This window comes from Giraffa tippelskirchi, chromosome 9 (genome assembly GCF_054371585.1).
Source record: "Giraffa tippelskirchi isolate mGirTip1 chromosome 9, T2T-mGirTip1v1.2.pri, whole genome shotgun sequence".
NCBI lineage: Eukaryota > Metazoa > Chordata > Mammalia > Artiodactyla > Giraffidae > Giraffa > Giraffa tippelskirchi.
The window spans coordinates 125,869,168-125,882,288 of record NC_137283.1 but is presented as its reverse complement, the minus strand read 5'-3'; the positions used below and the strand labels follow the sequence as shown (position 1 = coordinate 125,882,288).

The following is a 13,121-nucleotide window of genomic DNA, read 5'->3' as shown; positions in this document are numbered from 1 at the left end:
AGATGGTCAACACTGAAATTAGATTGATTATATTCTTTGCAGCCAAAGGCGGAGAAGCTCTATACAGTCAGCAAAAACAAGACCAGGAGCAGACTGTGGCTCAGATCATGAACTGCTTACTGCCAAATTCAGACTTAAATTGAAGGAAGTAGGGAAAACCACTAGACCATTCAGGTATGACCTAGATCAAATCCCTTATGAGTATACAGTGGAAGTGACAAATAGATTTAAGGGACTAGACCTGATAGACAGAGTGCCTGATGAACTATGGACAGAGGTTCGTGACATTGTACAAGAGACAGGGATCAAGAAAATCCCCATGGAAAAGAAATGCAAAACAGCAAAATGGCTGTCTGAAGAGGCCTTACAGATAGCTGGGAAGAGAAGAGAAGCGAAAAGCAAAGGAGAAAAGGAAAGATATTCCCATCTGAATGCAGAGTTCCAAAGAATAGCAAGGAGAGATAAGAAAGCCTTCCTCAGCGATCAGTGCAAAGAAATAGAGGAAAACAACAGATTGGGAAAGACTAGAGATCTCTTCAAGAAAATTAGAGATACCAAAGAAACATTTCATGCAAAGATGGGCTCGATAAAGGACAGAAATGGTATGGACCTAACAGAAGCAGAAGATATTAAGAAGAGGTGGCAAGAATACACAGAAGAACGGTACAAAAAAGATCTTCATGACCCAGATAATCACGATGGTGTGATCACTCACCTAGAGCCAGACATCCTGGAATGTGAAGTCAAGTGGGCCTTAGGAAGTATCACTACAAACAAAGCTAGTGGAGGTGATGGAATTCCAGTTGAGCTATTTTGAGTCCTAAAAGATGATGCTGTGAAAGTGCTGCATTCAATATGCCAGCAAATTTGGAAAACTCAGCAGTGGCCACAGGACTGGAAAAGGTCAGTTTTCGTTCCAATCCCAAAGAAAGGCAATGCCAAAGAATGCTCAAACTACCGCACAATTGCACTCATCTCACATGCTAGTAAAGTAATGCTCAAAATTCTCCAAGCCAGGCTTCAGCAATACGTGAACCGTGAACTTCCAGATGTTCAAGCTGGTTTTAGAAAAGGCAGAGGAACCAGAGATCAAATTGCCAATATCCGCTGGATCATCGAAAAAGCAAGAGTTCCAGAAAAACATCTACTTCTGCTTTATTGACTATGCCAAAGCCTTTGACTGTGTGGATCACAAAAAACTGTGGAACATTCTGAAAGAGATGGGAATACCAGACCATCTGACCTGTCTCTTGAGAAACCTGTATGCAGGTCAGGAAGCAACAGTTAGAACTGGACATGGAACAACAGACTGGTTCCAAATAGGAAAAGGAGTACGTCAAGGCTGTATACTGTCACCCTGCTTATTTAACTTATATTCAGAGTACATCATGAGAAACACTGGGCTGGAAGAAACACAAGCTGGAATCAAGATTGCTGGAAGAAATATCAATAACCTCAGAAATGCGGATGACACCACCCTTATGGCAGAGAGTGAAGAAGAACTAAAGAGCCTCTTGATGAAGGTGAAGGAGGAAAGTGAAAAAGTTGGCTTAAAGCTCAACGTTCAGAAAACTAAGATCATGGCATCTGGTCCCATCACTCCATGGGAAATAGATGGGGAAACAGTGGAAACAGTGTCAGACTTTATTTTTTTGGGCTCCAGAATCACTGCTGATGGTGACTGCAGCCATGAAATTAAAAGACGCTTACTCCTTGGAAGGAAGGTTATGGCCAACCTAGATAGCATATTTAAAAGCAGAGACATTACTTTGCCAACAAAAGTCCATCTAGTCAAGGCTATGGTTTTTCCAGTGGTCATATATGGATGTGAGAGTTGGATGGTGAAGAAAGCTGAGCGCTGAAGAATTGATGCTTTTGAACTGTGGTGTTGGAGAAGACTCTCGAGAGTCCCTTGGACTGCAAGGAGATCCAATCAATCCATCCTAAAAGAGATCAATCCTGGGTGTTCATTGGAAGGTCTGATGTTGAAGCTGAAACTCCAATACTTTGGCCACCTCATGCCAAGGGTTGACTCATTGGAAAAGACCCTAATGCTGGGTAGGATTGGGGGCGGGAGAAGAAGGGGACGACAGAGGATGAGATGGGTGGATGGCATCACTGACTCGATGAACATGGGTTTGGGTAGACTCCGGGAGTTGGTGATGGACAGAGAGGCCTGGCGTGCTGCAGTTCATGGGGTCGCAAAGAGTCGGACACGACTGAGCGACTGAACTGAACTGATCTTAGAAAGGTGACTGGAAAATACATTTTGGTTAAAATAGTGAGGTAAATGGCTACGTACTCCAGTATTCCTGCCTGGAGAATCCTGTGCAGAGAGGATCCTGGTGGGCTACAGTCCACGGGATCACACAGAGTCAGACAAGACTGAGCACCTAACACTTTCTCATGCTATTTTAAAGAAGTACGTTTAGATGCATGCAGAGTAAGTCATAAAAGGAAGGAGATTCAGATGTCCTTCTGCAGGGCACATTACTGCTGAAGCTGAGACAGACACTAAGCTCTCAGCACTCTGCTTTAATCAGAACCACTTCTACCCCCACAACCCCATCCGTAAACACACACAGGTCTGACCGGCCACAGTCATTCTAGAACCTGTCAGACAACAGCAATGGTGCAAGTGGACAATCATAGCTGACCCAAGTCTCAGGGCACCCTCAACATACTGTCCTGCCCCTGTTTCTGCAGGCAGTGTTCCCTCCAGAAGGGATGGGATATAAGACTGGCTCAGTGCCCCTCGATAGAGGGGGCAAATCTAAGACTCCTTCCATTACTCAATAAAAGCACACACTTATCCTCTAGATACAAGGGCTTGCCTCCCCATTTTTTTTAACCCTTTGTAGCATTTTAGATACTCAAAACTAAGAACTTGTGATTGTTTACAAGAAGCCTAGACCTCACCTTCAGTTTGTATATTCCTATCTTCTTCAAGTGCATCTCACCTGTACTGTATTTAGATTCAGGAAAGATCTTAAAATACTAGGGACATTAAAAGAAACAAAAAAAAGAAAACAGAACAAAAAACTATATACTTAGTTGAAGGTGGTTCTCACAAAAATGCAAGTCTCATTTTACAAATGAGGAAACTGAGGCTAAGTGACTCACTCACTCTGGATCTCGGGACCAGATACCCCTGTGACTGGCCTTACCATGCCATGCTGAGTCTGTTAGATCTGTCTGCTGCTCCTGAATTCCAAGGGTAGGGTCTACAGTCTCTACAATATCAATGCTTTTCACAGCACTGGGATCATGGCTGAATGAAGGAATGACTTCCCTATTAAAGATGCCCACCTCTCTTAACCTTAAGAGCCCCATTACCATTGCATGAATAAGTATAAATGACTTACAACTTAATAGCATTAAAGTGAAGTTGCTGACTCTTTGCAACCCTATGAACCATAGCCTGCCAGGCTCCCCCATCCATGGGATTTTCCAGGCAAGAATACTGGAGTGGGTTGCCATTTTCTTCTCCAGGGGATCTTCCTGACCCAGAGATCGAACTCAGATCTCCCACACTGCAGGCAGACTCTTTACCCTCTAAGCCACCAGGGCTTAATAGCATTAAGGATTCATTTATCCTACAGGTCTAGCTCAGAGTTGTCAGAAGACTTCAAATTGGAGACAGAGAGAGGAGTGTGAACAGAAAGCAACAGCCTTTAGACGGACCCTGTAGTCTAAGGAAACCCCCGGTGAGGGACCTGAAGGTTCCAAGACATTAGTAGAAACAAGCTTAGTAAAAGGGGAATAAACAAAGCCATAAGAAATTCACAGGGAGGGCTAATCACCTCCTGCTATTTGTAAAGGTCCAGAATAAAAGCCCCTCAAACCAAACACTGATGGGTATGGAATATTTGGGTACCTGCTGCTCCATGTAAACAGTTCTTACCTTCTGGGCAAGCTCCGTAAAGATCTGGGCAAGCACAGAGAGCAGCTTTGCAGTGCTACGGTGAGTTGCCAAAGACATGGTCAGGAAGAAGAGGACAAGGTCAGAGTACCTGGACAGCATGGGCACCAGGCGCACCAACAAGCGGCAGGACTGGGTGAAGAACTGGGGGCAAAACAGATCGAAAGGCCTGCTTACACCAGGTCTCCTCTGGGGTAACCAGGTAGTGACAGCGGTTGCACAACACTGAGTGTATTAAATGTCACTAATGGTACATTTTCATTACACACAGGTACACCACACGTGCTCACTGGGATTTCTTCCTCATTCACACAAACTCTCACAACACTACACTTCAAATTCTTAGTGACTTAAGTCACTTGTTAACAAAGGTTGTTTAGCTTTTTAAAAAGTATGTTTATAAACAAATTCTGCTGGGATTCAAAGTTTGCACTGGAAGCAATGCAACAGAATAACACACAAGTCCTATAAATTAAGTTGTTTCTCTGGACTTAGGGAGGTGACAATATCATCCTCTTCTGGCTTACTGAAGGAAAAGGGGGTCACATGATATGGCCAGTAATCCTTAGTTATGGCGGTAACATCCACCATTAACATCAAACACCCAGGAGTATGTGATTAGGATATGAAAAAATTCTAGGTACGTCAATCCTAGATACTCTAGACTGCCATCATTTTTGCACTTACAATCGTAATCCTTAGCAAGCAAGCTCTAAGTTTTCCAAAGTTTGTCAGTGAGGTCTACACGCACAAAGAGATCAAATTCTTAGTGATTCTGCCAAGGAGGCCTGCTTTGGGACCACTAGGTGAAACCCCGTCTGCTTCTGCTCAGCCCACGTGGACAGTGAGAAGCTTGTAAGGATCCGCTGGTTACCGTGTGCTTGGCTGCTGTACCATCCTCGCCGGATGATTTCAGCTTCTCCACCAGCTCAGAGACAGCGGAAATGATTCTCTGCACATGCAATGTGCTCACGTCGGCCCAGAAGTCCTCCTCCAGGAGTTTTGTGAGGTGTCCTAACTGCAAGCTCTCAAAGCCTGAAGCCTCTTTCATTCACAGAAAAGAACAACACAGTGAATAACAGAATAAACTCTCCTCCTCTCCATTCATCCAACAATTATTCCAACATTTGCCCTTAGATATTTAAAATAGATCATCAAATAAAAAAATCAAGTAAGAAACTAGTATTTTCCTGATTCTAGACATACCTTCTTCTTCTTGGGGTCTTGCCTGGTCAGTGTTCTCCTCTGTTTTTTCACTGTTTCTTTCTGCTAAATTCTGAATGGCACAAAGGATGGCCCGGATGGCGGTTTCCATTTGCTCTGAAAAATCCTCTACAAACCCTTCATCCAGCATTTGGTTTCCTAGTAAGATAACATGGTGCAGAACAAATTTTTAAAACTCAGTCATTGGTTTCAGTGCCTCTGGAAATTACTAACAATCCTCATTTGTCATTGTAACAAACAGCCACCAGCTAAGCACCTGCTAAGGCTGAGTCACTGTCAAGCTGTGCTGGGTATAAAGAATGAGACACAACCCTGGCGTAGATAAACCTACAAGGTTATTTCCTTGTATTAAAACAATTTTGCTGAAAGAATGCCAAAAATATGAAAACAGTCAAGATGGAGTATATAAATACCAACTTAATCCAAACAGGAACTGTCAGCTTTCCAGCCTAAAGAGAACTTTCTGGGACAGCCAGTGAGCCTGTGCTGTCTCCCTACTCATGTGCTATAAAGTAAGTAATGTGATGGCAACCGAGAGGCAAGGTGCTCAAACAAAAGTTAAGAGCTATGTGCTCGGGCTTCCCAGGTGGCTCAGTGGTGAAGAGTCTGCCTGCCAATGCAGGAGACACGGGTTCAATCCCTGGTCTAGGAAGATCCCACATGCTGTGGAGCAACTAAGTCCATGCTCCACAACTATTGAACCTGTGTTCTAGAGTCTGGGAACTGCAACTACTGAGCCCACTTGCCACAACTACTGAAGTCCACCCACCCTAGAGCATGTGCTCCCATCAAGAGAAGTCACCACAATGTGAAGCCCACACGTTGCAACAAAGAGTAGCCCCCACTCACTGCAACTAGAGAAAAGCCTGCGCAGATCAAAGACCCAACACAACCAAAGATAAATAAATTTACACACACACACACACACACACACACATATATAAGAGCTATGGGCTCCAATCACACTTCTTGGCCTTAGAACCCTGAACAGATATATCTAGAACAAAACAACGTTTCTTTAGGACAATGTGGACTTAAATCTACAAGACGGCGTTCCTATACTGGGCTTTTAACTCCCTTACTGAAAAGCAGTCCTCACCTTCTTGGCTGCCTGGGGTGAGCAGATGTGTCTTCCAGGTAGTGAAGTCATCTGTGGCTTTATTGATCTCTCTTCTTACATATTCCACGCTCTCAATTAAAGCCATTTGTGGGTCTGTTTGCTCACTCCCAACCCCTGGAAGAATGAACAAGGACTCTAGGCCTTGCAAATGAGCTGACACCTGGGATAGGCCGCTCAGCCCAGAAGAGCAAACTTCAAAATCTTTCCTGCAACAACAAAAATGCCACAATGTTGAAAGCAAGGCGCTACCACCCATCTACACCCACCCTTCCCTCCCTCCAACCACTAAAACTCAGGGCATCTAGAGACTTACAGCTGGACATATGCCCACAAAGCACTATGCAGGTCACCGGAAAACTGAGGACTGAGGCACGACCCTTTCCTTCCCTCACTGAACTGTGACCATGCGTCCACACAGAGGCAGAGCAGAGACACAGGCACACTCACCAAGAATGAAAGAGAGCCTCGCAAGATTGCTGCCTAATTCTGTCGACATCAGCTTTCACAGTTTTAACGGTTTTCAGCATCTCTGTTAATCTCGCAGTTGACTGCTGCCAAAGTGGGTCCTGTTTCCGCATCAGGCAACCAGAGGGCAGCTGCGTTTCTGGAGCTGGGGACGGGTAGGTCAGGTCTGACTGGATCAGGTCCAGCGCTGCTCCAGAAAGCTGCCCCTCAGGGCGCTCTGGGTCTTCCGGGTAGGGGATGTGGCCGTGGGCGTGGCCAGGAGCAGGCCTGGCAGCCGGGCAGCACTGGAGGAGCCAGGAGAGCTGCTCCAGCAGGACTTGGGTCTGCATAGCCAGGTGCTGCAGCCTCTCAGTCCACTGCTGTACCCCATCCTGAGGAGGGAAGGCCACGGGGTAGATGGGTGGCCCCGTCAGCCTGCCGTCCATCTCTTGCACACAACTGAGGAGGTTCCTGTGAAGAGAAACAAACGCAGGGGAAAAACACATGACACCTTCAACTGTGTCACCGAGCTGTTTGTTAACAGTAAATTCATTGATTTCTGAATGAAGTATGGACTTTTCCACCTAATCAAGAAGAGAGGCTCCCCCAGAGGAGTAAAAGGTCTGATCACATGCCTTCCAAAGTACTTAAATACAGCCTTTGGTGTTTAAACACACCCTTCTGAGCAGCAGCAGAACGGGAACTCACTGCTTATCGTCTGCCACTAACAGGCCTCTCATACCCAACACAGTCACAGCACCGCAGTGACTTCAGCCACTATTTTCTAAAATAAAAAATCTAGTAAATGTAGTCTATATAAACTCTTGTGAGCAGAGATAAAATAGATGAAGTGACTACAGTCTAGAATATGATCTCTCAGCCAAGGATCCACTCAGCAGGTGATGACAGGCTTCCTAGCCGTCCTCATCTTTTTAAATATCTCTTTCCGTTGGGGAGCATCTGTGTATAGTTCAGCAAACTGCAACTCTTTGATCCAAAGAGCCTAACAAACTGAAGCCAATTCACATCTGATCTGTGCCGAGACTGGGATGCCCTGATGCCATGAATGCAACCCTGTCCCTCAGCCCACGTGGACTGCCAACCATGAACTCCCTCACTCCAGACCCAGGTGTGGTTCAGCCGTGACCATTTTTCCTGCCTGACTCAGCCTTCAACTCATCCCACAGAGGTGCTGCCAACATCAGGGGGCAGAAGCATTACCACCAAAAGTAAGGGGCCAAGGCAACCCCATCTGCCTCTTCGGGCCTCAGACCTCACATCACAAACGAGAGCCGCTCGTGCAGCAACTGTGAGCCGCACACAATTCTCCTGGCTTCATTCTGAGAAACGCAGCCAGTCAGCAATACCTGAGGAGGATCCACTGCTCGGTCAGTGCAGTCAGGGAGCGCCGCTGTCGGATGAGCACCTTCATCAGATGTGCCGAGAACCCTTTACACCGCTCCATGTGGCCCGCGCTCACCTCCTGGCAGGGAGAGAGGAGAGTGTCCTGAGGGGCCACGTGGTGCAGACGCCACTGGTCCCGCACTCCTGGAGGAGCCCTGTGGGGGCAAGCTGGCTGTGCTGCCCTCTAGAGGTCACACATCCGTCCACCTCTGGGAGCAGGGCTTCTCCAATTAGCTACCACAGACTACGGTTGTTTGTTCCATGAGCAGGAACTAGTTTAACACCAAAACTGGGTATCAGTGATCTTTTCTCAGTTTACGGGGGGGCGGAAATACGAGGGTGGCTTTCTCAACTTGAAGATTTTCTTCCATAATTTTTCTTTTCTTTTTTCTTTTTTTTTTTTATTTTATTTTTTATTATTATTATTTTTTTTAAATAAATTTATTTATTTTAGTTGGGGGCTAATTACTTTACAATATTGTAATAGTTTTTGCCATACATTGACATGAATCAGCCATAATTTTTCTTAAGGATTTGGACCTGCTAGCAAATGGTGAGTAATAGAACTTGTTATCAAATGCTTTCTGGTTAAGCACAAAATTACATTGATTACATTACAGTCTCAGGTTGATAATTGCAAAGAGCTCAGTCACCTCCAGTGATGGGCTGTGATCATGTGACCAGGTCTGAGGACGCTGTCCTGGATGAACAGGAGTCCCCAGGTCCTGCAATCCCAAGGCTCTATCATCCTACCTTGGCAGGAGCTGCCAGGACCGCACTAAGCCTGATGTGCCGTGCAAGAGAGCGATAGAAGTACTTCTGGCAGCCCTCCCACGAAGACGAGATTTCTGTAAGCAATCTGGAGAAGAAATCAACATGATGTAATTAATTAAAATCACTATCTCCACCCCAGATCCCGAGGAGTCAGAGACTGGTCCGTTCAGCCACAACCAGAAGCCAAGAGTCTGAGCAGATTTACTTCTGTGAGGACTCATTGAATCAGGTACTCGTCAGTCCTTTACACAAAGGATGTGACAATAACAAGAGACCTTAGAAGATGTTTGCGTATATGGCACACTTAAAAATGTGACCATTCTCATAGATTTTCACCTGTACATTCAAATCAAGTGAGCAGACCTCAGGAAAAATCAAAGGGCCAAAAAAATAATGGGAGAAATGAATACGAGGAGGAAAGAGAAATGAAAAGAAAATCAACAGTTACTAACACTTGCTTTAAATGCTCAAAGTGGTCCCTTGTCTTCCTCACCCCACCAGACTCCCAACAGAACCCAAACCTTCCAATGTTTTACATTTGTTCCTTACCTTTTAAAAGGGCAGATGGAGAGGGAAGTTTTTTAAAAAAGAAAACTAACACTTACTAGGTGCTCACCACCTGCCAGTCCTAAGCCGGCACTTTTCTAAATGTTATCTTTATGGCGACACTAGGACAGAAGTACTGCTACCTCCACTCTGGCAAATGAGGCCATGGAGGCTTAGCTGACTTGCTCCATTTATAATTAAAACACTAACCTAGAATCAGCCTCCTGAGTGCTGCTGACTATAGACAATGCGCTCTGGAGATCCAACGGGCGAAGATGGAGCATTTCTTGAGGGTTTTTTGTACGGGCCCAGGAAAGACCTTTGCGATATGACAAACCTAGGAATAAACATGTTTTTAAATAAAGAAACTCTGAAGAGAATGGATTAGCAATACCACCGCTAATCAAAGTCATGTCCTAGGAACAGCATCGCCCAGGACTCTCAGGCCCTGCCCCACACTGAGCGAAACAGAATCCGCTTCTGCACTTCAGCAAGATTCCCCAGGTAGTTCATACACAAGTTACTTCGAGAAGCATTGCTCTCTATGCAACGCTGGAAGGGTATGTGCTGTACAACAACTGGCGATGAAAATAACACACATGGTTTCTGGGAAACCTCAATGCAAAACTGTGAAAACTATTTGGGAGTCACAAATGGTTCATCATAGGATTTTCGTACGTGTAACGAACTCTCAGAATGGCATTTCAAAACCTTGCTTTCCACCTTATGTTTCGCACTATCTCAACTGTCTCTACAAAGTTTCCCCAAATCAACCGTGTTATTTTTCTTCCTAAAAGCAGATGAGCATACTCCACTGAGTTTCCAGTGAAAACTGTACCAGTTTTTGTCAGGTGTTTAAAGAGGTCTGCTAAAGCGCGCTGCTTCTGCATGAGAATGTGCTTGGCTTCCGACCGCTGCTTCTCCTTCTCTGCAGAGGGGTCCACCTTTAAGCTCTGAAGCTCACTCATAAAGGAGATTACTTCGCCTGCAGGGAAGACAAGGGAGAAACATGGAAATCCCCAGGAATTCTTAATATACTCAGATTATCCAAGACCACGGACATTTTGGAACCAAACACCGAGTGTCATTCATCTTTATGTCTAACAGTCCTCAGCACTGGTAAATTCTCAGTGACAACTGATGACATGCATGACAAGAGAAAAATCGGAAACAATGTATCTTAACAACAAACAACCCAAATAAAAGTAGCTAATCTTTTTATCCAGAGGTTTTATAATCAGTCAAGCAAAAAACACTATTGAACATGGATCATGTGCCATGACTTACACTAGGAACTTTAAAACAGTTGAATAAATTTCCCATAACTACAACATGAATTGAGCTTCTATGCTGTACCATGTGCTTTGAAAACGGTCTTTTAACCTGTACAGCTCCAGAACTTCTTTTTAGCCACTCTAAGAGGCTCAGAAAGTCTAGTCATTTTCCAAAGGCCATTCAGCTACAGAGCAGACTTGAAGCTAGGACTTGAACCCTGGCTGAACTGACTCCAATGCCCAGATTCTTTCTCCAGCACTACGCTGCCTTCCTGAATACCCACAGGAACCAAGAACACAAAGGTGCTGCCAATCTGCCACAGGTAGTGTCATAAGCTGACTGCATGTCCTGCCAAGTCCATGCCGAAGTCCTAATCTCCCAGGACCTCAGAATACGACTGTATTTAGAGATGGGGCCTTTCAGGAGCCCATGAAGGTAAAAGGAGGCCTTGTGGGTGTGCTCTAATCTAATCTGGCTGGCAACCTTAATAGAGGAGACAGGGACATAGAAAAGGCATCTACAAAGCCAAGGAGAGAGCCTCAGAAAAAACCAACCCTGCTGACACTCTAATCTTGGACTTTCAGTCTCCAGAACTGTGAGAAAATCAATTCCTATTATTTAAACCACCTGAGACGTGGCACAGCTGCCCCTTGAACAACGTGGGTTTGAACTGTGTGGGTCCACTTACTTACATGGGAGTCTTGTTTTTTGTTTTTTTTTTCAATAGTAAGTACCTCAGGGCTTACACGAGCCTGAGTTGAATGAATTCGCGGATGTGGAACCACGGACACAGATGACCGACTAAGTGACACCTGGGTTTCCCAGCTTGTGAAAGGGCGGTGCCCCCAGCACCTGCGCTGTTCACGGGTCAGCTGTACTTTTCCAAGGCAGCCCAAGCAGACGAACGCAGGTGGTCAAGTCTGTCAGGTGAGAGCCCACACCCCGCACACACCCAGCACAGCTGGCAAGAGAGTTTGCCATGCGTCTCCCGAAGGGCACGCCTGGGATCTGTAGGCCATTCACCCCCATCATTAGGCAAAGGCAGGCAGGTTATCTCGAAAAATGGATATTAGGCTATTACTCTAACAAATTGGTTTTTACTTTATTTACTTGGCTGTGCCAGGTCTTAAATGTAGCATGTGGGATCTAGTTCCCTGACCAGGGATGGAATCTGGATCCCCTGCATTGGGAGCACAGAGACTTAACCAATGGACTGCCAGGGAAGTCCCACTAACAAGTTTCTTTTTTCTTTTTAAATATCTTCCTGAGGTCAGACTGCAGCCTTACTGGAGAAGGACCAGCTTCACTGTGACCCCACACTCGCTGGGGCTGAGTGGAGGTGGAGGAAGTGGTGAAAGGCTGCCAATGGCCCAAACAGTCTATTAAGTTTTGGATCCCCTTTCCCAGCCATTGCCGATACACTGCAGAGCAAGAACCAGGGAGACGAGATTGCTACGCCTCTTTGAAGTGAAAGGAAAAAGAAAGGGACTATGGATGAACTTTTCTTCTCCTTTAACTAGAGAGAGACAACATTTTGAGAGGTGGTGACAGTGTCCAGACTCTAAGAAACCCTTCACTCATGTCCCTGACCAGGAAGAGCTGATGTGGACAAGGCTGCTGTAGAGAATGGCTAACATCTCTCTGGTCTGCACAAGAGGAGGACAAGACGAGAACCACAGTGACCATCTGTGGGGTCTCAGCTGATTGTGTCTGGGTTTGGCTGGTTTGTAACCCACTTCCTTATTCAATTACCTGCTCTACAATACTAGGACACAGGTAATTAATTCCAGCCTTCCTGGGCCACCAGGGATACTAGAGAAATAAAGCCCCCTCAGCCTGGGCATGCACCCACCGGTGAACTGGTCGAGGCCCTCCACGAGGCGGGGCAGAGGGCTTCCCTGCATGAGCGTTAGGCACATCTTCCTCATGCGTTTCAGGAGTTTCGGCAAGCGATGCAGAAGGGCCCCCTCCGAGGGGAGAGGGGCGCCCTGACACTCCTCTGGAAGAGCAGCCTGTGAGACAGAGCACAACAGTCATGGTACACTCCCCGCCATGGGTGCTGAATTAAATGTCATGCCCTCCACATACCTGGCTCAGCCACAGGAAGCTCCCCTTGCCCCGTCTCTGAAGTCTCACAAGAACAAATAAAACATCACCAAAAGTAAAACAGCATGTGCCTCAGGTACTTAGAAGAGTATGTAGCTGGTATGCGAGGTCCCTGTCAGGGAAGTCCATGACCCCACTGCCCCCAGCGCCGCCTTCTGTGCTTGTCACGAGGGGCCGTGCTCCTGCTCCCTGAAGGCAGGATTGGGCAGCAGAACTACTGCCTCTGAGATAATGTGCCACACTGTGCTTCTCAGACACACAGGCAGGGCTAACCTGACCGCCAAATCCTACTTCAGCCACCATCTC

The 13,121-nt window shown here is 46.1% G+C and overlaps 1 protein-coding gene across 6 annotated transcripts in view; it reads right to left on the bottom strand.

Moving 5' to 3' along the window:
- MDN1 (midasin AAA ATPase 1) overlaps nt 1-13,121 on the bottom strand; it is a 142,564-nt gene that overhangs the window by 24,326 nt on the left and 105,117 nt on the right. For 5 of the 6 annotated variants that reach the window (XM_081528506.1, XM_081528507.1, XM_081528510.1 and 2 more), the window contains 10 exons: nt 12,562-12,721; nt 10,273-10,419; nt 9,645-9,771; nt 8,868-8,973; nt 8,078-8,193; nt 6,714-7,181; nt 6,246-6,472; nt 5,129-5,284; nt 4,797-4,966; nt 3,905-4,066 (listed from right to left, as the gene is read on the bottom strand). In XM_081528506.1, the coding sequence (XP_081384632.1) occupies nt 3,905-4,066; nt 4,797-4,966; nt 5,129-5,284; nt 6,246-6,472; nt 6,714-7,181; nt 8,078-8,193; nt 8,868-8,973; nt 9,645-9,771; nt 10,273-10,419; nt 12,562-12,721 (1,839 nt within the window). The remainder of the gene's footprint in view (nt 1-3,904; nt 4,067-4,796; nt 4,967-5,128; nt 5,285-6,245; nt 6,473-6,713; nt 7,182-8,077; nt 8,194-8,867; nt 8,974-9,644; nt 9,772-10,272; nt 10,420-12,561; nt 12,722-13,121) is intronic. The other variant, XM_081528509.1, reaches the window with a different exon arrangement.